The sequence below is a fragment of the Onychostoma macrolepis genome, chromosome 25 (genome assembly GCF_012432095.1).
Source record: "Onychostoma macrolepis isolate SWU-2019 chromosome 25, ASM1243209v1, whole genome shotgun sequence".
Lineage (NCBI taxonomy): Eukaryota > Metazoa > Chordata > Actinopteri > Cypriniformes > Cyprinidae > Onychostoma > Onychostoma macrolepis.
Window position 1 is genome coordinate 18,159,348 of NC_081179.1, and position 27,544 is coordinate 18,186,891.

The 27,544-nt window shown below is 36.9% G+C and overlaps 1 protein-coding gene across 1 annotated transcript; it reads left to right on the forward strand.

The window, feature by feature from the left end:
* The first annotated feature begins 7,727 nt into the window (after positions 1-7,727).
* Positions 7,728-27,311, forward strand: pkp3a (plakophilin 3a). The gene is made up of 13 exons (XM_058767865.1): positions 7,728-8,145; positions 11,384-11,490; positions 12,124-12,953; positions 15,682-15,805; positions 15,895-16,099; positions 20,552-20,726; positions 21,874-21,991; positions 22,090-22,254; positions 22,336-22,518; positions 23,433-23,586; positions 23,676-23,871; positions 23,958-24,045; positions 26,098-27,311. Exons 1-13 carry the CDS (start codon positions 7,920-7,922, stop codon positions 26,137-26,139), a joined length of 2,613 nt encoding a protein of 870 aa, XP_058623848.1. The 5' UTR covers positions 7,728-7,919; the 3' UTR covers positions 26,140-27,311.
* Positions 27,312-27,544: the final 233 nt, after the last annotated feature.

Here is a 27,544-nt window from a genome sequence, read left to right on the forward strand (position 1 = left end):
CTCCGAATGACCTTTTCGTCCTCTGGAGCAAGACTGAGCTGGGATATTGTGCTTTCAAAAAGGTACCCAAGATATGGTGCTGGTCTGAGATGACCATCAATGGCATCCTTCAGGACATCAATCTTTGCCATAGGATTGACTACTCTGCTGCAAACTGATGATAAGAGGTGAACCAGATTGTCCAAAAGCTTGACAGGATCTGTATGTTCACCCTCAAATGACTTCACTGCAACTTGTACTTCGGACAGGATTGATTTTAAGAATGTAAGGTAGACATAGTTGGTCTTGTCCATGTACATGGCATGGAGCACATCTGCCATGTAGCAATGCTCACTGGTCTTGGTCAACTCAAAGTGGAGTTTCAGTTCTTCCCATTGGTCCAATATACGAGTTACCGCAGGCTCAATCGACAGCCAACGTGTGGCACACACTTTGGTGATCTGCAGGGGTTTCTGACCACAATTAATGGTGGCATACACTGCTTTGTATGCCTCTCGCCGTTTTGGGAAAATCGAAAACCAGTTGTAGGTTTCCCTGATTAAGTATTCAACACATATAGGGATGGTTTCTTTGGATGCTGCACTGACAGCCAGTTGTAAAGAATGGCACACACAGCGAATGAGTACCAAATTGGGCAAAGCACATTCTTCTTTTAAAATCTTGTGGACTCCATTGTGCACCCCAGTCATCACAGAGGCATTATCTGTGCCAATACCCTGAAGATTCTCTTTTTTAAGGTTACACTTTTCGAGAAACTCAACTATTGCCTTTGCTATTGATTTTGCATCACTCGCCTCCAATTCAACCAGCCCAAGAAATGTGGACACAAGTGTTCTTTTTTTAGCACTAAAATACCTAATCAGCACACCCAGGTATTTTGAGACACTGACATCAGTCGACTCATCCAAAAGCAGACTGAACTTCTCATCCCCCACATCTGTTGTTATCATTTTCAGAAAATAAGGAGCCAATACTCCCTTAATCATTTCTGTGCATTTGGTGCGGTGCATGTGGAAGTTTGTTGCTGCCACAGAATCTGAAAAGGCAGCTTTGCAAGCCATACCTAAATGGTCGCATGCTAGCAGTGAACAATGTTCCGCAATGGCCATTGCCATAGTAGCTTCTGCACTTTTGCAGTTATCCATTTTCTTAACTAGCTGTGGTAATGTATACTGCTTTGCTGGGTTATATGGTTTTGATTTATTTATATGCTTTGCTGTAGTACAATGTTTTTGATGTCATACATTTTGCAAGCATATCTGATTTGCAGTTATCCCCAACTACTGGCTTCAGCCACCCTTTAAATTCAGGTACAGACTCCCACTCTTTTCTGTATTTCTGGTTGTACAGTTTTGATTGAGACATGTTGGTAGATGTAGTTAAGTCTCTTACAGATCAAAAATTCATGAACAGCTACATTCACTGAGTTTTAACTGTGGTTGTTGTTTTAATTATTTTATCAAAAATTGTGACATGCGTGCTTCTGCTGCTGCACCCAGCCAACAATTTTTTGCTGCTGCTGCAGCTTCTGTGCCTGGCTATTTAGACCTTATATAGCCACGCCCCTGCACTCATTGTCTTTAGTCTTGCGGTTTGTGTTTCTACAGCGATCTTAAGAATTTATGAATGAATCGCTCATCTTGAGTTAATTCTGCAGTCACTAGGCTACTGCTCTTTAGATTTGAGTCCCTTTTCAAAAGTTGCTAAAAGTAGCCAAATAAATTTTAAAAAATTGCTAAATTTGTTGCTAGGTGCTTTTTGAAAAAGAAGTTGCTAGGGTAGTCTGAAAAGTTGCTAAATCTAGCAACAAAATTGCTAAGTTGGCAACACTGGTCACGGCCACAAAAATACAAGCCAACACAAAGATAATGTTCTTAAAAATGCAACGTTAAATTGCGTTCAGGTAACGTTAACACAAAGCTAAAATGCATCTGCAACCTAGCTAATGTAACATCTGACATACATTAGTTGTTTTGTTTTCGGTCGTCAATCTTAATGTATACTCTAGCTATGTCAGTATTGCGTTGAATTTTTGAATGTGTCAGTAAATATTTTCGACGTTACCTCTCACAACTGTTGCTTCCTCGAAAACAGCAGAATAGTTCACCAGCGCGCCGCCATCTTCACTCTTCATCATGTCGCGCGCTTCTTTCTGCGTGCGCCACCAACGTAGCAGAGGTGTCAATTCTGATTGGCTTAGATAATTATTGCCGTGAAAATGATTTGCTGAACACAGAGGTTGGTGATTTGTCTTTTGCATTGGTTTTCGTAGCTTATTATTTAAATTGCAACGGTCTTTTTTTAAAACAGCTAAACTTACCATACCATACCAACTTTATTTGTTAAGCACTTTACAACAACTAAAGTGTTGTCCAAAGTGCTGTACAGAAAAATAAACATAAGTACAATTAATATGCACACAATAAAAGCATTCAAAGTAACAAATTAAAACAAGCAAATAAAGTCGACATCTTAGGTGTCAAAAGCCAAAGAGAAAAGATGGGTTTTAAAAAAAAAAAAAAAAAGAAGAGGCCTGCTTAACACAAGTCGATAGATATACTTTTAACTAGGATATCTCGATTTCTAACAGATCTCTGATAATCTGTGACAAGCTAAGGGGTGTCAGAAATTAACACAGTTGTTACAGTATTTCACGTGTTAAAAGAGGCCAGCAGGTTAATAAAAAAATCACTTTATTTTTACAGTTAGTTTCGTTAAAATTATCATTGAAAATATGTTTAAAAACAGATATATACTGTATTCCATTTATACAAAGTTTCTCTGTTAAATTACGTTACACATGTAAATAAACAGGTTTTTTTTTGTAATTTTATTAAAACATTTCTGTAATTTAAAAAAACAGGGAAAACACTGTAAAATTTATTGGCAAAAACTGTAAAAAAATATTTATTTTTTACAGTGTAGATATATTTTTCAAAGACGGAAGTTTCTCACTCAGAGACCTAAAACGCACCCTGTTTGCTTTAAAGCGCAACGTTTCGTTGTTATTCTGAGTGTACACAAATAAACGTAGAGTCTTTACAGATTCGAAAGATGTATATTAGGCTACTTTTATCTGTATGACCAAAAATTACGGATATTTTAAGAGCAAGTGAGCGCACCGGCACCTGTCCTGCAGCGAGCGCGCTATTCAGCTCCACTCTCCACACAAACACTTCAGTAGCGCACATTTCTCTATATTAACATCATATTGAGTGGCCATGTAAAGTTGCTACTACATACATCTTTCAGATGAAAAGCCATATTTGAGGTCGATGAATGATAGTGTGTATTATCACACAGACCAGCCGTTAACGATCTGTCCGTCACGGACTGCGTCGTTCACTTAACCAGCCACACCCAAGCAAACAGGAGGAGAGCGAGACAGGGCAACTAGTTCCGATTTAAAATATACAGTTTATAGTTTATTTATATAAAAGGTATATTTGTGTATAAAGTTGGGTATCATTACTATTCCCGGTCCTGCCCACTCCCGATGACATTTTTTCCTGTCCCGTCCCAATCACGTGATTCGTAGCGATTTTATTTCCCATCCCGCGGGATTCCCGAAAAAATGTCAGCCTGTACTCCGCATCTGATTTTCTAAACCAGTTCCAAATTGTGGAGGTAGCTCCTTGCGTAACAACAAGCTCCTCCTCAGCCTCACGTCCGCCTTCCGCCATGCTTGTTTTCACTCCGCACGTGAACAGTGAATCGGTCGCTCGCAAAACTACGTCATGAACTAGACTTATCGTTATTATCGCGAGGAGACACATTTTTATCGTGAGGAGAATTTTCAACGGTATATCGCAAACGATAAGATATCGCCCATCCCTAATTGTGACCAGTGGCGGTTTCAGGCATGGGCGAACGGGGCAGCCGCCCGGGGCGGCATTTTTTCATGACACGTGAGGGGCGGCACAAGCACTTGGAAAAAAAAAAATCATCTGCGACCCTAAGCGGTTTTCTATTATCTATCATATTATCTATCATATAACTGTGCGGGAATTGGCAAATTGGCGCCCTGCTTGTTGAGAAGGTACCGAGCACAGAAGCTGTGTGAGAAGTGGAACGGGAGGGTGCGGCCGCGGGGACAGTTGACCTCTCCCAAATTAGTGGGACAAGTGGGCTAAAGTCAGTCACACCCAGGGGCGCGGGAAGTGTTTTTTTCATGTGGGCAACTGTTTAATTGTTGGGAATATAAAAAAAAAAAAAATCGGAGTGTCTATTTAAGTGCAAATAGCTATGTTGCTGGCAGAGGCTATTTAGATTAACTCCACCCACAAATGTATGATTGAGATAGTCAAATATGCAAAAGACGGTTACTAGCTGTCAGATTCAGTGGTGCAGATGGTAAAATTTGCGTTACACTTCTTTCGACACGATCGACCAGGGTTCGAATCTGCCTTTTGGCGAACTTTTTTTCTCCCTTTTTAAATTTCAAATCACATCACATCAGAAAAGCATTTATTTTTTAATAAAAATGAAGGAAATAATCAAAGAGTTGAACATAAAGTATCGGGTAGGGTTAGGGTAGGTGTAGAGAGGGCTTTTGTCCCAATAAGGTGGCATCCATTTAATAATTAGAAATAAAATTTAAATATTACACTCAATAAGTTATTGCATACTATTTTATAATGTATTACAATGCAGAAGTGCAGATAATTACCACTATTTTTGCAATAAGTAATGTTTTTCTCTAATAATGTTTTTCGCCATGTTTTTATTTTAACATAGAATAAATAGAATCTAAAGCTATCTGCACTGTGTAAATAACATATCACTAAAGAATACTGCTATTTTCACTTTGTGGTTTAGTCTTGACTTCTGGTCGTGAGTGACAGTGTTGGGGGAAATCTGTTGATTGTCGAGTGCCAAATAAACACAGACTGTTTATTATGTATATAGAGTATATTTATTTAAGTTCTGATAACTTATACTGTTTTGTGCAGAATTGTGTTTTTCATGTTGAAGGATTTGTGCAATTGAGAAATATAAGCTTGTCTTACACTTATATTGTTATAGTAAAACTGTTTGTGCAAATTTTTTAGCAAAAACCTAAAAAAATGTTCTCGAATGGGGGCGCTCAGAGGGGTCTCGCCCGGGGAGTAATTCAATGTAGAACCGCCACTGATTGTGACCATTTGTGACAATTGAAAACCTTAATTTAGCCTATGGTATTTTATAAATGATGAAATTTTCAAAAATAATATAAACATCATAATTAAGAAATAGCTAATATAAACATAATTCAGTTTATTTCAGGTAAATTATTTAGAAGTGCATTTGTATTTTACAAAAAGTTATTACCCTGCCCAAAATGCAATAGAAAATGTAATGGTTTTAATGGTTATAATGGGAATTGTATTGGGTTTAATGCAAACTATAATGGTGTCTACTGGTATGTGATGGATTCTATTGGTGGGATGGTAAATCCTATTGGAAAAAATGCCCACAACACACTACAAAAAAGGAATTTTGTAATGGTTTTACTGGAAAAAGCTAATGGTTCATAATGGTATTTCAATGGAAACCACTGGAATTTCTGTGATGGTTTCTATTGGGCTTTTATTGTTTGTTTGTTTTTAGCAGGGAAGTGGATAAATGAATCAGACTTAATTAATTTAAACTGCAAGTTATTGAGTTTATTGACTATTGTACATTTGAAATCTAGTCAAACTGAGTTTATTTGACATTGCTTAAATACAGCTGGAAAGTATCATAATTTTCCATCAGATAGTTGATATTAGTATAGAAAGCAAGCCATGCATGAGTTTTTTATATGAAGGAGAAACCTGATTCGGAATGATCTGCCATGCTTTCTACATTGCTAGGCGACGATAAGATACAACAACAAGCTGTTTAAAGTGAGACACGTCACTTGCATGTCGGAGCACATTCTCTGAGAATTTCGCAGAACTGATGACAAGATGTCTAGAAGAATGAATGAAAGATAGCCTACTATAAGCTGTTTATTCTCGATAAAGGTGTTATTATTTGGTTAGATCGTGCAACCATGGAGTTTTCAAAATCCACACTGTAAATAATATTGTCAGGACCTAAAATAGTTATTAAATTATGTTCTTTAATTAAACTTATTTATATACTTTATAAACATTTTTTTTTCTTGATATACTCTAACTATAATAAATAATGGTAACGGTAACACTTTATTTCGATAGTCCACTTTAGACATTCTACTAACAACTTTGCAACTACATGTCAACTAGCAGTCATTAGAGTATTACTGTCTGCTTAATCCCTGCTAAAACAAAAAACAATAGAAGCCCAATAGAAACCATCACAGAAATCCCAATGGTTTCCATTAAAAATACCATTATAAACCATTCGCTTTTTACAGTAAAACCATTACAAAATTCCTTTTTTGTAGTGTGTTTTGGGCATTTTTCCAATAGGATTTAACATCCCACCAATAGAATCCATCACATAGTTTCCATTAAAACCAATACAATTCCCATTATAACCATTAAATCCATTACATTTTCTATTGTGTTTTGGGCAGGGTTCTATTGTTTTTTTCAGCAGGGATGTCTTCTAACATTTTATTTTGATGGGTCCACAACATACAACATACTGACTATGAGAAACTTTGCAAGTATGTCAACTTATTCTACTAACCGTAAACCTACCCTATTGAGAGTTAGTAGACATGTAGTTGCAAATTAATGAGAATTAGTTGACATGTAGTTGACATGTAGTTAGTAGAATGTCTAAAGTGGACTATCGAAATAAAGTGTAACCATGTTAACACATTTTTTAAGGCGTCCTTGTTACATGTAGCCTACTATTACTAGTAAAAATAAATTAAATAAAAAAGCCAAACCCTAATCCTAACCATATCATTAAATAATAGCCTATTACTCAGTACTTAAATGTATAACTATACTGTAACGAGGACATCTTAAAATAAAGTGTAACCTAAATAATCGATATAGTCTATTATCGTTTGTTGTAAAGCCCATTACGTTGATAATAATAATAAATACACTTTATTTTACAGTGTATTTTTACATTTATTGACTGAGTAGTATTAATTAACAACCTGTAGCCTACTTGCAGGGTCATGGTTAGAACTGGAGTTTAGTTTAGGGTTACTGCATGTAATTATACATAATTTACTGTTATTACTTTAGCAAGTACATGTAATGTGTAACGAACACTAAAATAAAGTGTTACCAAAAACTCTACACTCTTAAAAGTAAAGGTTCAAAAAGGGTGTTTTCGCAGTGATGCCATAGATTAGAAGAACCATTTTTGTTTCCCAAAAGAACCTTTCAGTTAACAGTTCTAAAGAACCCTTTCTGCATTTGAAAGGTTCCATGATGTTCAAGGTTCTTCGTAGAACCATTGATGCCAATAAAGAACGTTTATTTTAAAGAGTGCAACTCTGAAAACCAAAAGTAAACGTCCAGATGCATCACAGAAACGAGACTGCAGGGAAATATATCTATCTATCTATCTATCTATCTATCTATCTATCTATCTATCTATCTATCTATCTATCTATCTTCACATTCATTTGGGGAAAAATTGAAGAAAATGTAACTTGGACATAAATTTCCATATTTGCTCAAAACGCAATTACATAGAAAAATAATAATAATGAAAAAGAGCCTGCTTTGTGCGTTCTTGAGTTTACCTGGATCAGGTAACCGATGACTCACCTCGAAGCCCGGCCCACTTTACCTCCCACCTGCGAAAAAGCCGCAGATTTTTAGAGCAGCCGTCAGTAGCGCGTAGCCTCACAGTTCCAGCATCAGCGCAGAGAAACACAAGCTGACCAGCAGAAGACGCCTTTATTGTTTCGCACCGCGGGGATCTACTTTTTCCCACTCTCGGGTGGAACTATAATTTTTTAAAATCTTGGTGGTTCAACTCGGTCCCATCGTCGCTTCGCCATGAGTGTCACGGTGACCTCGGATAACGTCTTTCTGACGGCGCTGCAGCCCAACACGACCGTCAGCACTTACGCGGTCCCCTCCGAGACCGAGCTCTCTCACGGTGGGTCCCACGTCAAGGGGGAGTCGAGGTTCAAACGCGTGCACCAGCAGGTGTCTATGAGACTGGCGGAGAAATCCACGCTTCCGCGCCAGAACGGCTCGTCGCCACAACTGGCAGCCTCAGGTGTGTCACTGTGCGCTTTGATCTCATTGTAATACATCTACAATAACACATCAGCCTTTGAATTATTAATCTACTCATCATCTGCCAGGTTGACTTTACATAAAAGCCTTTGCGCGGTGCTTTTATACAGTATGCGGTTTCATTTAGAGTTGAATTACATCTTCATTAACTTTTGGGAACGTTATTATTTGTTAGATATCAATAGAAGGATCATTATTATTAAATTCACACGCACAGGCCGTACTGTGCTGTTTACAGGCAAGTATGCAAAACAATAAGTAGTTATGAGAAAAAACTGCCTGGAGCAAAATTGTGGTCACATGGTTTCTGTTATTTGGATATACAGTAAGACTAAATATCCCCCATGTTATTTGTAGATAATGTATCTTTTTATTTATTCTTTTGTGTGTGACTTGACCTGAACTAGTTTGCATTTACCTTTGTTTTCTGGCGATAACAAAAAATTATGTCATATTTGATGGTAGTCAGTTCACATTAGGTGTGGTAGATTTAGTCAACATTGTTTTTAAACATTAGCAGTGGTGATATAAATTAAGAATTAAAATCAGATGTGAAAGTTTTGAATTCATGATTTTTTCTGTGTCAATTAGCATAGAAAGTGGCACTGGCAGAACAGACAATGTGACTCCTGGTTTGTGTTAATAATTCACAGGAGTGAGTTGAGCAAGGTTCAAGTGTAATCTCAGTTCCTGTTACACGACTAAGAGAGAGTGAAACTTTCAAAGCTCTACTTAGAAAAACCCAACCCACTCTAGACAAAAAAAGTGCTTAGCGTTGCACAAAAGAAAGCTAATTTGGATCCGTCAATCATAATGGCCTAAATATCAATTGGTGTGATGGAAAAGCTGAAGAATGTAACCTAAGAGAAATCCAAACTATTTGTTTTAATCCACAACCTTAGTCAGCAGCTGCACAAGGTTTAGTTTTTAAAGACGAGAGAAACTTGCAGCACTGTACGACTGGAAAGCACATTAGTAGCCTATACATTAGTGTGCACTTGAAAGTACTCAAAGCCTCTAAGTGTTCAAGAATTTGTGGTTGATTTGAGTGGTTAAGACCAGAAGTGGCTGAATTCCTGGCTTTATGAGGGTCTACCACAGCTATTTCCAGGGTTTTAACCTCTGGTGCTTAGTGGATACGTTAACCGGACCCTAGTTTATGAGGTTTACCTGCATTTGACAAGTTAGAACAGCCTTGTGTCTTCCTGTTACTGACCCAAGGCTTTCAGGAGGAGACGCATACCATGTCTTGAAAGTGTTTGTCTCTCTGAAAACTAGATTTGACATTAGTGCAATACCAAGTATTTATCACAAGCTTGATAGAGGAGCTCAAATAGATTGTTTTAAAACAAAACTGCATTTGAAAACTCAAAATGTTAGTTCTAACTTAGTAGTTCTTTGTGTTTAATTCTACTAATTTGAAGCAATGCACTAGGGCAGGGTGAGGCAGGGCGAAGGGTGTGTGTTTTTTGGGAAGGGACTTTGGGAGTGTCCCAGTCATCAGACCGGTTCTGTCTTTTCTGCTGGCTGTTGTCTACAACTCACTCCACACTTATTCACTTATGAAATGCTTATACCACTCCCTAATACATACACACACACACACACACACACACACACACACACACACACACACACATTAACATACCCAAGTGCATGTACTTGCATGCCCATAGATACATAAATAAGCCTTTGATGAAACATACCTGGGTACCTTAACTCCATCTGCTGCTGAGCCAGAAAAAAAACCCCGCTGTAAAATTGCGGTAAACTGGCACTGCAGTAATTCATGTAACTCTACGAGTTTGCCTTATACTTGCAGTGTCATAAAAGACACATGCCGAGCGTACTGACTTTTCTGTAAAGTTACAGACTTTACGACTTTACGGGGCAGTAAATCTTCGGCTTTACGTCTGTAACTTATTTCCCATTGTGAACAATATAATTTGTAATGCCATCCATTCAGCGATTTGATTACATTCAAACAAGACATAAAAACTTGCATACAATAGTGTTATAATCCTGGCTACAAGGAACCAAACGAACTAACATGCAAGTTCACAAAGTAGACATATAAATTTATATGCCTTATTATATGCACATGATAAGTATCACAAACATGAAACAAAATAAAGTTGTTAAATTAATCTGAGCAGACATACATGTTCACATCAAACCATCATACATACAAAGCTATCATAAACATGACTAAAGTGAAAAAAAAATGTTTTTTGATGTTTAAAACAACAAAACTGCATGTTTGTGTACAAACTTGTGTCATAAACATGGCAAAAGAGAAACAAAACAGCATCTTTAATGTTTTTAAATGTTTAAAACAACAAACATGCAAGTTTATATATACAAACTTGTGTACAAAGGTATCATAAATGACCTCATTGAAACAAAAAACATTTCTTTAATTGTTTAAAGAACAAACGTGGATCTTTAAATTAAAAAAAAAACTTGCATAAAGCTGTAGTAAACATGATTAAAGTGAAACGAAACAAAACATTTTTTTGTTTAGTAGTTCCATCAGAGAACAAACAAGTATGTGTAACAAAGGTATCATAAACATGGTTAAAGGGAAACAAAACAGCACATTCGATGTGTTTTTTAATTTTAAATTGTTCAATAAAAGGACAAACATGCATGTTTGCATACAAACTGCACAAAGGTATCATAAACATGGCTAAAATAAAACAAATCAACAGAGTTATGTTTAATTACTGCATAGCATGAACAGTAAGTTTACAATACATAGTGCTTACAATAGTTTTTCAGTTTATAGTTGTATAGACAGTTAATAATTTTGTTAAAACAAAAGAATTTCATTGGTTTAATCTAGCTTTGTTCTTTACTGTTATCTGATTGGCCATATTCGTTTTGTTGTATTTGAACTGATGAAAAACAGTGCAAGTGCAAGAATTGCTAATCAAAGCATCTGTGATTTAATAACTAGTTATTAGTTACAATCTGAAGCAACTAAGGGATAATTTAATACTGAGATGATGTCATAGGCCTTATTTTCTTGATTAAAATACATTGTAGCTGAGCTGTCAGTCGTGTTCAGAAACATGTAGAATGTGATGGCACATCGGGAAAGTTTACGGGAAGGATTATTCATACCGTAAAAACTAGTCCATGTTATATGTTACTAGTCCATGAGAACAGTTTAGATGTGCATTTATATTAATTCTCTGTATTTTTATTCTCTTAAGAGTCTGGGAATTACTCAACGATGACAAAATATTCAACAGTGAACCAGAGTTTCACTCCAAATTTCAGCTCTAAATCCTTTGTCTATGCCCCCGGCAGATCAATGACGGTAAGATTCTTTCCATTTCTTTATAAATATTTTACAGTAGTTTACTTGTTTGAAAAACATAGCACTTATTGAGCCAAGTTAAAGAAGTCTTTTGTGTGTGTGACTGTATGGACGTGTATCTTGTCCAAATATTGAAAATGAGTAATGGGGATTGTGTTAGTAAGATGTGATATTTCACAGGGAAGCTCAACCAACAACCACATATGAAAAATCACAAGTTTAGAAATCTCTAAGCGTCACTTTCAGTTATATTCCTTTTGAGTGATACTATGTTAACAGTAGAGTTATCGATTTAATGTGTTAAAAATGCATGAAATGAATGCATTAAAATGCATGAATTCATGCAAAAAATTAATAAATTATGATAAAAAAGGATGAAAAAATAATGCAATTAAACTTCTCCATTGCATATGTTATTTCTCAAATTAAGACTTGAAAAACCACCCCAAATATTTTTGCATTTATCTGAAATATCTCAATTTTTGGGCCTTTCTCTGGAAATATTGACATGATTATTATCAATTATTAATTAATTGATAATATTTTTTAATCAATCGATAGCTATAATTTATAGAGTTCTAACCTTTTCAATTTCTCTTTTCTTATACACATTTAATGTCTCTTTTCTTCTAGGCCCCACGTCCATCCCAGTACACTAGTGGTTACTCATCCCGCTCTGCCGTTGATTTCAGCCCAAGAACCAAAGTCAGTTACACAGGAGGTGGTGGTGGAGGCATGGCGTATTACCAAGAAGATTGTGTAGGTGGCGGTTACCAGGGTGGCGGTTACCAGGGTGGCGGTTTCCAAAGCGGCGGGGGCCAAGGGCAACAGCAGCAGGTCAGCACAATGACTCGATCCTTCAGCCGAATGGGGGGCGATCCGGAGACCCAGTCCATGCATTCCATGCGTGTGGCGTCCATGCCGCGCCATGTGGTTTCCTCATGGGCGGCACAAGATGACAGCGACGGCAGCCTGGTTTCAGAACGAGATGCCACTTACACCCAACAGGCCTCCATGCAGAACATGAGCAACGGCTATGCTGCCAACACCTACCCACGCCAGTCCATGTATTCGACTTCTAGGGTGAACGGATTCGAGAGCGGACAGCAGCAGGTCAGTTCAATGACGCTTCCAACCATGAAACGCTCCCTCAGCGGGACGCAGACCACTGGCGGCGGAGAAGGCGGCATGGAGCAGGAGGTGTACGTTAGACAGCAGTCCTTCAAAGGCCCTGCCCACCGCACCATCAGCCGAATCAACAACCGCCAAACAAGTCGCGCATCCAACATGTCATCAGGCATGTACGGAACTGGCGGATTCAGTGGCTCCCAGGGCAACCTGGCCATGATGCAGCAGGGACGGCTGTCGCGCGCCGGATCCGTCAGGAGCATGCATAGCGTCGGGAGAGGCAAGGATGTGTTTGACGGCATGGATATGATGGGCAGCATGGGCAACCTGAGCGGGTAAGAACACATGTGCTTTCGGTGTGTCAAAATACTGAGCGAAATGCATCCCAAATGAGTCAAGGTGAGGAAGACAGTAGGGCTGTCACGATAAAATCAGTGCATCGCGATTCACGATTCTCTCTGGAATCAATTCTGAGCTTAGTTTTTAACAACAGATGGCGCTCTAATCTAGTTTTTAACTGCACACTCAAAAGCTCACGAAGAAGAGTGCTGAAAAGCGACATGTAATTACACCTCGGCTCAGAATGCTTTTATGACATGAGATTAATGTAAACACAGCTCACTGTGAACACCCTTGTGTTTATTTATTAATGGTTATTTTAGGTTCAAGTGTGTGTAAGGAACAGGATGCAAGCAGAGTATGGCTGTTTCTAAAGCGTACAGTGCCATCTATTGTTAAAAACTAAGCTCAGAATCTATCTGAGAGCAAATCGCGATGCATTCTGAAAATCGCAGAATCATTTCTTGATTCGCGATGCATCAATTACCCCAGCCCTAGAAGAAAGTATTGAAAAGGAAGTAGATGCTGGTCTTTTATTGCGTATTGTGATCGTAAAATAAAAAGCAGGGCGTAGACTTGGTTCTATCCTTCGGTTGTTGATTGAATGGAGGTAGATCTGAATTTTGAGCCGATTGTAAGAAAGGGGCGGAATTTATGTGGGCAAAATGATTGGAAAAGTCGATTAATCAATTAATAAGATCAAAATTTTGGTTTAAATTTACAATATTTAAGAAATGGAACATATGCATGGATGAATCGGTCACAATAAGATCAAAAACATTTAGAAAATAGATTAATTTGAATTTCATGGCGACTTTAAGGGTGTTGTTAGAAAAAGTAGAAACATGTCAAACTTGAAAGAGAAACTTGCCAAATTAAATTTGAGATGTTAAACTGAAGCGCAGTCACATGTGCTTTTATATTGGCTATTTTACAGTGCTGTTGATTGTGACTCATCCAATCATAATTCAGCGTTGGTTTTATTGTTTGGAATTTTTTTTTTTCCCACTCTGATGTTACACAAGGTTCATGAAGTTTCTTTTGTGCTCATACCAGACTTACATTCATTCATTATGAACAATCATATATTTTGGTTTGCGCCCATCAAGTTAATGATTATTAAGCGAGAATACAGTCAAATTAAATTGAGTACCTTTTATTTAATGAAGTGTTTTTCTGTATTTTATTCACCAAATTATTATTCACAAAATTGATTTGAAATTGGCACATTAAATATATTCCACCTATTTCATTATGCACAATATAGGATTTTGGTCATTTTACATTGACTACTAACTAAGGATGTCTGGTATCAGAACATCTTGCTTGAATGACTTTTAAGACTTTTTAAGACTTTTAAGCACAAAAGTAGTATGCTAGCACCATTAGCATAAAACACCACTCAAAAGTAGGCCTAATTGCTTGAAATGCACAAATAACATGTGTTCAGCCACAAATTACATGTTACTTACCAAACGCTTCCTTATTACTGTTGGTCAAAAATTCCCTGAATTATGTACCATAGGTATATGAGACGTACTATGTTTTACCACAAACACTGCATATTACTGATTGCAAATTAGAATGTTAGCTGTTTTCGTTAAAAATACTGTTTGGTGTGTAAGTATGGTAACAGTGATTACACACAGTGAGTGCAGGACTGACCTTTGAAGCATAAAATTATTCATACTGTGCTTTAACAGCCTGTCACATACACACATACTTAGCTTATCTGTCTTTGTTGCACTAACTCTCTGTGTGTGTGTGTGTGTGTGTGTGTGTGTGTGTGTGTGTGTGCGTGCGCATGTGTAAATGTGTTTGATGTTGCCCAGCCCTGCCTATATGTGTGTAAAAAGTGAAGAGCGAGTCTATTGCGCAGGCACACCCAAACCAGTCCAGCCACCTCACACTTCATACACCCTGGGAAAGAAACACACACCTCCTAGCACTCCAGCGACATGCACCAGCACACACAAACACACATGAAGGAATGTCCTGTTGAGCAAAAGTTTCTTCAAATAATGCTGACTCTTAAAATGGAAGTAGTACTAGTTAAGAAATTAAGATAAGCTAATATATGAATTATTTGACAAAGAGACAACCATTTTTTTAAGCTCTTCTTTAGATTTACGCTGAAAATTAATTTGTGTTAAAAAATATTTGGGGTATTTTAATAGTAGAGAAAGTAAGAAATTATGGGTAGGAAAGTTGGGAACAGGGTTGAAAAAATGTGCAGGCCAGATCCAAACCCACATTTCCTACATGAGCTCCAGAGCTCAATGTCTGAAATTCATATGCTACGACTATGACTCAAGAATATTACCATCTAATGAATATTATCTTTGCAGGACAATGTCAACAATTGAAAGGTTTTGTAGTATCGCTACTAAATAAAATTCAAAATTTTTCATACTTTCTTGCATACGGAATTAAATTCAACGAACATCAGTAAATCTGACCGTGCCTCAAGACCATGTGCTAATATCGTATCTTTGGTGACGTTTGGCATATGTCACCAAAGAGAAGTCGATTAATCGGCAGATTGAGTTACGGAAGACAGCATGCTAATAACAAACTTCATTAATGACTGATTTGGAGCGCTCTACATAGGAAGCAACAGCTTGTGCCACAAATGGGTTCACAATTAATTCCAATAAAGTTTGATGTTAGCATGTTACTAAGCTAATTGTTTAATATTTTAATTTTTCATACTTTCCTGCATAGACTCAACAGTTTGGACATGCCGACTGCCATTAACTATCTTGATGAGCCCGATGAAAATCTTCAGATGTTGGGGGCTGCCTACATTCAGCATGAGTGTTACAATAACAGTGATGCAAAGAAACAGGTATGTAGTTGCTATACGTGCAAAGAAACATTTGAGTGAAATGTTTAAATGTGTGTTTTCGATATAAGTAGAACTACTCTTTCTTTCAGGTGAACCAGCTGAAGGGCATTCCTCTCCTGGTGCAGCTGTTTACCAGCCAGAGTCAAGAGGTGCAGCGCTACGCCACTGGAGCCACCAGGAACCTCATCTACGAGAGCATGGATAACAAAGTGGCCCTTATTGAATCCGGAGGGATCCCCAAGCTCGTAGAGGCCCTTAATGAACAAGACGATGAACTCCGCAAGAACATCACAGGTGGGCATTTCAGTCACGCTTTTCTAGTTAACTTTACCACTATTATAATCACCATTGGGTCACGTGTTTATGAAACCAACTTTATAACCAGCGTCCTTTAAAATCAATTTGATTTCTTGGGCTGCAAAATAAACCTCCTTTATCACATAAGAAGCCTAAAGCTATGGTCAGGTTGTTGTTGTTGCAAAATACAGTCATTTCAATGTGATCAGAAATTTTGCGAAAGGCCGAAAGATTTTCCTTTGATTTTGCAGGGGGTTCAAGTATATTACTTTCACACCAAGTTGCACACTGTTGGTCAACGTGGTCAATCAGCGTGACCAACTTGAAAGCATTGTGAAATCTGCGTAGGGAAATCTTTTCCTCACGTGAAATTTCTGAATGGATTTTGACTGCGAAAAGTCACAAAACAGCCTAAACCTTAAGACCACATGCCAATAACAAACCTCATTAATGACTGATTTGGAATGCTTGTATATAGATAGCAATTTTGCGTGCCACACATATGGATTCACATTTGATTCCAGTGGAGTTTGAAGTTTGCATGTTGCTAGGCTAATGATTTAGGTGCAAGATTTACTAAACAGAGCAAATTTGCATGAAACTGCAAAAGCGCTGATGGGAGTGGAAAGTTCTGTGGTTGATCTATGCACAAATTAAAGAACACAGATGCAACACAATTTACCAAATTAGCAATGATAACCGGGTGCATGTAATCTACTAACAACACAGGCAGAAAAAAGGTTAAGACATGCATTAAATAATAGCGTAAATACCAGGAAACTGACTACCACAAACCTTAGTAAATCATTTAATTTAAATACTCTCCTCCCACAAATTCAGCCTCTGAAAGGGAAACTCCTACAAATGCATATACAATAAGGTCAGCTGCAAAAATAACTCTGTCCATGCCTTTTTATACCTAATTCTAATAACTGCATGTCTTTAGTAAATCTTGACAGCAGGTTTGCGGTGATGTAACCTGTTAATAAATCTGGTCTTTAATGTTCTAATTAGCATAACAAAAACATAACACAAAAATATTCTCTGAAACACTACATTTGAATTATCTTAAATACTGTTTTTATCAATACTTTGCAGTACAGAATGATATGTATGCAGATTTTCAGTAAATCAACATCTGCCATGCATACTGGGCCACCTCTGCCAGAGATATGGCCGATGTTGCTTTTCATTTTTATTCAGTTTTACAGTATGTTTATAACATGTAGAAATTATAGAACATCCTTCAATTAAAGACTTTTAATTCATGGTAGCGAGGTCCAGTGTCCATTTAAAAATAAAGGTGCTTCACGATGCCATAGAAGAACCTTTTTTGTCTAAATGATTCCATAAAGAACCTTTAACATCTGAAGAACCTTTCTGTTTCACAAAAGGTTCTTTGTGGCGAAAGAAGGTTCTTCAGATTATAAAAAGGTAAGAAAGAGATGGTTCTTTAAAGAACCTTTGACTGAATGGTTCTTTGTGGAACCAAAAATGGTTCTTCTATGGTAGAACCTTTTAAGCTCCTTTATTTTTAAGAGAGTATGCCATTAAATAACTCAGGATATGACGTACGAAGAGGTTTTCAACATCAGACTAGAGCTGTGTCTGAAATCGCTCACTCGTTCACTCATTCACTAATCCCTATATAGTGTAAGGCAGTTGAGTGAACTATATTAGAAAGGAGTGAACGAAATGAAGTGAACGGTTTCGGACGATGACGTGTACACTGCGCGTGAGACTTGGCTGTTGCAAAAACATCTTCGATGTACTTTTATATTTCATGTACCTCATTTTAGAAAATAATATTAATAGCAATAACACTTAAAATGACTATTGTAATCAGCTTTGTGGTTTCATTGATGGTATATTATTCATTTGTTCTGTAATATGGTCATAATCATTAAATACTATTAAAATATTGTCAACAAAAATAAACTCACATTAGCACACATTAATAATTGTATGTATTTATTGTTTGTAGTATCTTAAAACTCTCCCGAGCAGCGTTTTTGCACTCAAATAAGATGGCCGTAGAGCGCCCTCAGGCGACCGTTAATTTGATATCAGAATGAATACACTACCAACGAACATTTTTAAAAATCCACCAAATTCATCATTTTTGCAAATTAAACGGCATCTCTCGTTCAAACTCGCTCGCTCCCGCTGTGTCGGTTCTCCGCATTGGATTGTGGGAAATAGTGCATCAGCGAGTGTACATCGGTTGAAACCATAGACATAATATACGTAGACGCCTCATGACATGCTGGAACGTATTCCAGCGTCGCCGCCATATTGGTTGGGTCTCCTCGCTCTACGATAGCAGCGGAGTCAACGGAGAGCGAGCAATTTATGCCCGTATTTTGTGCAGTTTACTGTTGCAATAACCCGCGCAGATACCAGATCGCGTGGGATTACCTTTCACAAGTAAGACTGAACAATAATTTTGGTTATTTTACCATTTATAATATTATGTCATCGTAACTAACGTTACTTACGTGTAACATTATTACAGCAGGAACTGGTACTCTCTCTCATTATCTCTTGCTGTTTTTTTCTGTTCTTCAACGTTCAGAGGATGTGTTCTTACTCGGGGACATCATTTCATGCTTGTGTCATTTGTGGTCAGTGGCGCCTGCAGGTGTACGGCTGGACGCACTGTGTGTACCATGAGCGCTCAGACTGACCGAGGTTTGCCCCGCAAACATTTCAGCAGTAGATTATAGCCGTATTTCTATCGACCCGTAAAATTTATAGTGAGAAGTTCTTTAAAATCATCTGGATTAAAGTAATTTTTACAGCTGTTTTTAAAGCATTTTGCTGCATGGATAAAAAAATAGGCTAATAAATAATTCACATATCATGCAGACAAAATTTCGTTGCAGAAAACCCTTTAAATGTTAAGGAATTAAGAGCAGAGCAACGTAAAAATCTGAAAAAAAATATAATCGGGCCTGTTTTAGGCTTTTCCTTATTTTTATATTTTAGACAGTGATGAAAAATGACTTGCCATCTCCTCATTGGACGAGCCTTTAGAGAGAAATGCATCTTTACGGATTACATAATGAAAGAGTTTTTGTTTTCGATTTGAATTATTTCGTTTTAAAGTAGTAATTTAAAGCTTTCTATAGATATATTTATCATATTTGTGACTCAATTCGTTTCAGTTCATCATTGTGAAGCGCTCCTGTTCAAGACGAGACGGCAAGCGCATCTGTTTTCCTATTTATTTTAATAAAAGCACAATGTTTTTCTATATTGTGAATGCACACAAATAAAAGTAGACCCTTTACAGTTCCGAATGATGTATTACTCTTACCTTTATGAGCAAACATTATGGCGTATTTTAAGTTGTTTCCACTATTATTTTAAGTTCTTTTCACGCGCGCGTGTGTGTGTGTGTGTGTGTGTGTGTTTGAGTGTGTGCGTGAGAGACAGAGAGAGAGAAATAAATTCAAATGAACAATCAAACTTGTTTCTTTATTAAAATATAAAATTCATTAATTTATCAATATGCCATAGCCTACCATATGTCTTTGTTAAAGAGCATAATACAAAGTCCTTTAGCATGAAAGCACGTATTTTTTAATGTGTGACAGCGTCTAAATCTAAAAAACTAAATCTCTGCAGTTTGTAACAAACCAAACCGTGTGAAAATCCGGTAAAAATTCGGGGAGTTATGATTATTGTAGTTGGGGATACACATTCCTCAGTAGAAATGAATGCAGGGGGGGCGCATTGGAGACCCATCCAAGATGGCGGCCGCGCTGTACGTCAGCTCCAATAGGCAGCGTCAGTCTATGAGGCGTCTACGTATATTATGTCTATGGGTTGTACACTCGAAATCAGAATGCATTGTGGGTAAAAAGTAGTGAACGAATGTAGGGAATGAAGCCGTTCACTCAGAATTCGGACAGCACTACAAAATGGCTGACACCCGATATAGTGCACTAGTGGATAGGGAGCGGTTTCAGACACAGCTTAGATGTGTGCATGTGTATGTGTATGCATTGCACGCTGGGCGTCGACTGATCTCTCAGTATTGCATCAAACTACTTTAATTATTGCTCAACGTTGTCTCAACATGTACAGTGGAATGAGCGGACTCCTGTAGCAAAGGTTTGTGAGTCAGGTTTATGTCGGTCCTTATGGCTCTGTGCGTGTCTAGATATGCAGGAGCTCCAATATACCAATGCGTATCCCACCACTAAAAATTGGGGCATTTAAGAGGATGACATCACAACAAAAGCTAAGGAGGTTGTAAATCTTTTGCAAGGAAGTTTGATTTGTGAAATTGGTTGAAACGGTTGCTGTAGTTATGATTTCCCCACTTTTCCCTCCTCTCGTTTTTTCCTTATCTTTATTCAAATTCTTATCTATTTCCCATGACACATTCCCATGCTCTTTTCCTCATTCTCTTGATCTCTTTCTCCCCTTTGCTCTCTGTAGGTATTCTGTGGAATCTGTCTTCTAAGGATAACCTGAAAGAAAGGCTGGCACGAGAAACTCTTCCCGAATTGACAGAGAAGATTTTGATTCCCCTCTCCGGCACCGGGGACCAGGACATTATTGAGCTGAACCCCTCAGAGACCGACATCTTCTTCAACACTACCGGCTGTCTCAGGTACACACACACACACACCGACTGTTTTGAGTTCCCCTTTACTTGTTCCTGTAGGAACTTAGTCAGACTTCACAGAATGAAAATCCCCTCTAGCCACATCCCTGCTAGGAAACCTGAGAACCAGAATGCTTGAGAGTCATGTTTCAACACAAATTATATTTTAGAAAATTATAGAAAATGAAGCCTGTTTTTATGACTGTCATTTTCAGAAAATAATTTAAAATTTTTTTTTTAATTCTGTTTTAGGAGGGTTATTTTTGGAGAAATTATATTTAAAAAATCTATTTTAGAACTATTAGTTTTAGAAAATTATAGAAAAAGACATCTGTTTTTAGGATAAAAATATTCTAATTTTAGGACTAGAATTTCTTCTTATTTTATAGAAAATTAAGCCTGTTTTAGGACTGTTCATTTTAGAAAATTATTGAAAATTTATTCTATTTTTAGGACTGTTATTTTTAGAAAATTGTAAAAAAAAAAAAATAAATAAAATATATATATATATATATATATATATATATATATATATATATATATATATATATATATATATATATATATATATATATATATATATATATATATATTAGGACTATTATTTTTAGTTAATTATAGAAAATAAATAAATTTTTAGGACGGTTGTTTTTAGAAAATCACAGAAAATTAATTCCATTTTTAGGACTATTAGTTTTAGAAAATGATAGAAAATTTATTCTGTTTTTAGGATTATGCATATTTTATAACTCTTAGTTTTAGAAAAAGCATAACATTTTTTTTAGGATTGTTGTTGTTAAAAATTGTAGAAAACTAATTCTATTTTTAGATCTGTTATTTTTAGAAAATTATAGAAAATTAGAACATTTTCAAAAAATTATAGAAAATCAGGATTATTTTAGGACTATTTATTAGGCCTGTTATTTATTTATTTATTTCATTGTGACTTTATTTTTGAAAATACTTTATTTTATGAAAATATATTTTAGAGATTAAAGAAAATGTAATGAGTTATCTTAAAAATTATTTTTTGAAAATAAAATATATATATATATTTGAATAAAATGTATTTATATAATATATTTTTTTCTCTGGTGAAACCAGGTCTTTGTGAGATTCAACTTTTTATATATCTTTCTGTTTTCTTGTATAGGAATTTGAGCTCAGTGAACGAGAAGACCAGACAGAAGATGAGAGAGACCCATGGCCTTATAGATGCTCTAGCTGGCTATATTCAGAAAAGCTTGCTGGACACTAAAGTGGAGGAGAAGGTAATTGTGTAACATCCTCTTTTTTATATTTTGCCTCTGTTGCTGCCTCTGCCTGTGAGGTGTGTGTTCACATGTTCATGAGTGTGTTCCTCTCTCAGGGCGTGGAGAACGCAGTGTGTGTGTTGAGGAATCTGTCCTATCAGCTGTACACTGAGATTTCCCCAACACACCGTATGCGGCTGGATGGTCCGAGTCGAGCTCAGAGCTCCTCAAAAGGAGAAGCTATCGGCTGCTTCACCCCTAATAGCAAGAAGGCCAAAGACGTAAGAAGCTGCTTTCAAATTCCTATTACAGTTTTCATTTTAAAACTTCAGCTTCATCTCATATTGTGTCTTTTCTTCCAGAGACAAAATCAGGACCTCACCACATTTACAGAAGTGTCACGGCAGCCCACAGACATCGAGTGGCTCTGGCACCCTAATGTAGTGGAGCTGTATAACCAGGTGCTGCAGCGCTGCGAGATCAACTCCACAACGCGAGAGGCCGCGGCCGGAGCCCTGCAGAACATCACAGCTGGAGACAAGAGGGTAAGACATTCACTTCACATTAGCCATGTGTCCACCAAAGCATTTCTAGCCAGCAGAAAATGCCTAGCTGTGAGCCCTCCCCTCCTCGACTGTGATTGGACGGCTGACTGAAAAGTAACAGTGTTGAGTGCTGTTTTACCAAAAGTTGAACATTCTTCAACTCCGAGAAAAAAATCCAGAGTGCTCAGCATAAAAAAGATGCTCAACGCCTTGTCACACTGCGGGCGTTTTAAAACATCACTCCCATTGAAAACAATTAAAAAAATAAAGCTCTGACAACAACTCTGAAAACCCAGCAACTGTCAAGGAACCACCCCAAAATACCTTTGCAACTTCATAGAAACGCTTGTTTCCACCCAGAACAGCCTAGCAAAACTAACAACTCTTTAGCCCCACTAGCTAATACTTAGGGCATACTGCCTAGCAAAACAACTTAGCAAACACCTAAGTTCTAGCAATGCCCTAGAAAAATCCCAAATCGCGTGCTTATGCACTATTTTATGTTTTGTAGTATAAATAGTGCAAGTAGTGCATTCACACTCAAAAACTGGACAAAAAAAAAAGTACACTTTAAATACCTGGATGATGCACTTTAAAAAAATGAAGTGTGGAATTTATAAACTTAACTGTCATAGCTTTAATTACGTCACAGAGGGGGAGGGGCTATCAGACTGATTATGAATGACAAAATAACCTTCACACACTAAACAGTTGAATACATAATGCATAGAGTGCATAGTGTATAGTGCATGATTTGGGACACAACTCTAGAATAGTTACCACCTAGAAACCACTCAGAACTCCTTAGCAATGCCATATTAATCACACAAAAAACCTTAGTAACCACCTAGTAATCACATAAGCAACTGCAGCTAGCTAGTTATTATTTTAACAAAACTTCTCTTATGTTTCAGTGGGCGTCCATCTTGAGTCGTGTGGCGTTGGAGCAGAATAGGATGTTGCCTGTCATTCTTGATCTCCTCAGGACCAACAACAATGAGGAGCTGCGTTCTCTCACTGGCTTCCTCAGAAACCTCACCCGTCACGCCAAGGACAAGAACGACATGGGTGAGGCTTCCTTCCTTAGCTACAGAACTTTAGTCCATCGCATCTCTCTGGCCTGAGAGAAGCTCATTGTTCTGTGTCTTTCGTTTTAGCCACAAAGATGGTAAATCCCTTGCTTGCCAAACTGCCTGCCGATGGCCGCCAGAAGGAACCATCCAGTGACGTGATAGTGAACGTCTGTGGAGCCCTCAACAACCTGGTGACCAGCAGCATGGTGGCTGCACGAGAGATCACCTTCTTCGATGGTCTGTCCAAGCTGATGGGCATCAAGACGTCTCATGACAGCAGGTAAAACAAAAGTCATCCAAATTTACAACAAAAATAAACACAAAATTATATTGCTTCCAAACTAATGTTGCAATTTTCAATTTTAGCCCTGCTAGACTGAAAGCTGCTAAAGCAGCGGCAACAGTGGTCAGCAACATGTTCCAGTACAAGAAACTACACAGAGATTACAGAAACGTAAGTATTAGGACCATATAAATTATATATATATTCTTTGTAAAACTTTAATAGTAATAGACAAATGGGTTAAAAATTTATGTACATTCACATGAAACTTACATATTCTCAATGGAGCGACCAGCCAAACCAGCCGAAAACAAATCACTTTATTTAAATAATGTCACTATTATATTCTTAGTTATGTGACACAAATGCGCCTGTAAATAAACTATTTCTACAATACTACAATAGAATGGGTAATTGAAACTAGGGTTGCCCGGTCTGCATAACAAAACCAACCCAACTGGAACTCAAAACTTTCCCAACTGCAGCCAAAACTAGCCCAATAGCGTTCCAGGAGAAAGCGGCTATAAAAATGACTCCAAAATCACGTTCCGGGGGCTGGGGGTTTGCTTCAACCTGCAGACTAAAAAACAACTTGCAGCAGCAAAAAGTAGCCTAATTCCATGGGAAATCCGCAGACTTGGAAACACTGCTGAAAACTTTCCTTCTTGCCAGATTCATCCACACCAGTAGGTGTCAGTTTAATGTCCAAAACCACTGTTGTATTATCAAGCAAAATATGAAGTATTAAACTTTGGTGCATAACTGTTTATGCTACAGACGTGAATGAAAAACATTTTGTCAAATCATGCCCTTTTCTTAATGATCGAATGTTATAATTTTCATAAATTTGCGAAAATTTAATTGATTTACATTGAAAGAGCAAACCGAGCCATATTTGTAGACCAGAACATTGTAGAAACATGGGGGTGGATGCTTGTGATTTGGGACAGTCAGCAATCACATAACAAAGCTCTAGTAACCACCCAGAACACCTTAGCAATTACACAGCAACACTTTGGCAAGCGTCCAAAACACCACTATCATTAAGGCAACTTTTTCATAGCAAGCACCACTCGCATTTACTTTAAAGTATTTTTAAACATTCTTCCTTAGTAAAACTTTAGTAGTATTCTGATAATTCTGTTTTAAAATAAACATACACTCACACGAGACTTACATATTCTACACGGAGACATTTTGAGATCACGCAACCAACGAAATAGAAGTCACTAAGAGATCACTTTCAATTAAAGATGACAAATATTTTAGAAAAAACATTTGTATTTGAAAACATCTTGTTTTGTGTAATTCATCCACACCAGTAGGTGTCAGTGTTTTCTTTGAAAACACAGCAGTAGTCTTGGACTTTACACTAAGTATTAAACTTTAGTGCATAGCTGTTCCCACTCCGTTTGTGCTACCGACACGAAAGAACTCAAATCACACAGTTTGGCAAACTCATGCACTTTTCTAAATGACCAAACTTACGATTTTCGAAAATAAGTGAAACTTACATAACTTACATATCTAGAGACTAGAATATCATAGAGACGTGAGAGTGGGCGCTAGTGATTCGGGTCAGTCAGCAACATCCTAGAAACCAAATAGCAACGCTCTAGCAACCATATAGCAACAATTCCTGGAGTGACTTACTCACATTTACTTCATAAATTGTAAAAATCGAAATGGTTTACCATTTTGTTTTTATTTTTATTCAACGTAAAAAAAATTTTTTAAAACCTCAGAATGTGTCTCTTTGTGTCGTGTCCTTACAAACTAGTACAGTTGCACATCATGATTACCGTCAATCCGCCCTGCCCTCTAGACATTTTCTAGTTATTTGAAGACTGTTTAAAGGCTCACATAAACACACATTCACACAAACATGCAAATGAACACATATCATACTAGATAATCAGATGGGAAATAACACACTCATATTTGAGTTGCTTATTTCCAAAACACACAAACATACACCGTTAAAGCGTGTTTATATGGGAGGTAGATGTTCAGCCACACCCTGCGATGTGGATTTCAGGTGATTTCCTCATGAGCATGTCCTAACACACCATACGACGCCACTGGTGAAAAAAAAAATAAAACGTGTTCTGTCTTCTACTTCAAATCTGGGATGCTAGCCAGTGTGCTACCTGGAACAACTATGTGCCAGTAAGATTAAACGCGTCACTCACTCATGGTGTTTTTTTGCTTTGTGTTTTACAGAAAGGGTTCCAGAAAGAAGACTTTTCAGACATGGGCTTCTGAATGGATTATATTGTCAAACAAAAAGATATTTAATAAGGACAATGGATAAAGAAAACACAACCAGAAATGCAGCAAAATAAATATTCTGAAAAGAGGATAACACACACAAGACTTTATTGTATAGGATGAACACTTCCTATTTAGCCTCGTATTTTTGTTATTTTTCCCCAAAATCCTCAGGGATTTATTGCAATGTCTTTTTTTATACTGGCTGTTGCCTGTATTTTTTTTTTTTTTTTCTATCAATATACATAAACACAGACTATCCATGATATAATAATTATATCTTGGGAATTGAATCTGTCTTTTAAAAAAGTTGCATCTTTAAATATTTGTAGAAAAATATCTGTATTATGATGGTAGGGAAGACATTTTAGCTGGAAAATTGGAATTGTGAGGGTATAGATGATATAAGAAGATTGTAATATGTTTTATAATACACATAAATGCTGTAAACACAGGCCGGACAGATTTGGGCTGTTAATCAGCCTTCTTGTCATAACAGAATTGCTTATTTTTTACTAGTCTGATTTAAAATCTAATGGGTTTTCTTCTTTTTTGGTATTTTGCTATATGTAAAGATAGTATGTGTCATTATTTAGTGTACAAATAATAACTATAATGATATGAGGACACATGGTAAAATACCATCTGAATGTTTGAATGGAAACGTTACATTTAAACCCACTGACTAAATTGATTAAGTATGTTTTTACAAAGAAACATCACTATTTGCCAAATACATATGGATAATTTCTGTTCATTTACGAATTTTTTTATTTTTCGTAATTGTATATGGTGCAATATGTGCATTAATTTGATAGTAAGCAATTCTACTTATACTTTTTTTATTATGGATGTTGAATGTTTGGTTTGGGTTGTTATGCTTCCAAAATATATTTAATCTGGTGTGTATGAAATAGACTGTTATGAGTGATTTGCAGTCTTTAAATATTTGAGACATGCTTTTACCGGATGGAGATTTGATTCTGCAGAGAGGTCTTGAACTTTCTGACCTTTAGGAATGCATGGAATGTTCTCTTTTCGAAGTCTTTGATGATTGAATGTGTAGTATATTTTATAATTCATCATAATTTCATTGTAAAATGCATGTGCGTGAGTGTCATAGATCTATGTTCATATAAAAAACAATAAAAAGGAAATAAAGAGTTTGTGTTTTTGTCAAACTGATTTTTTTTTTAGAAAACAAATCCCATATTAACATCTTTTAAAGAGACAGTACACTAAAAATATACTCATTTGAAAACATTTTTTATGGTGTTTCTTAACAGAAATGCCAATTCATGCTGATTTCAGTCCTGTTTCTGTTTGTCATAAGTCAGCGAAAACGGTTAAAATGCCTTTATCCCACCCTGTCCTTTTCTCTCACGTTTTGCGTCTGTTT

What these genes read in the sequence shown, in the direction of transcription:
- pkp3a (XM_058767865.1), top strand. Translation starts at nt 7,920, where the DNA reads ATGAGTGTCACGGTGACCTCGGATAACGTCTTTCTGACGGCGCTGCAG. An exon ending in CCCCCGGCAGATCAATGACG is followed by an intron (nt 11,491 to 12,123) that starts GTAAGATTCTTT and finishes CTTTTCTTCTAG; the next exon opens with GCCCCACGTCCATCCCAGTA. An exon ending in ACACTAAAGTGGAGGAGAAG is followed by an intron (nt 21,992 to 22,089) that starts GTAATTGTGTAA and finishes TTCCTCTCTCAG; the next exon opens with GGCGTGGAGAACGCAGTGTG.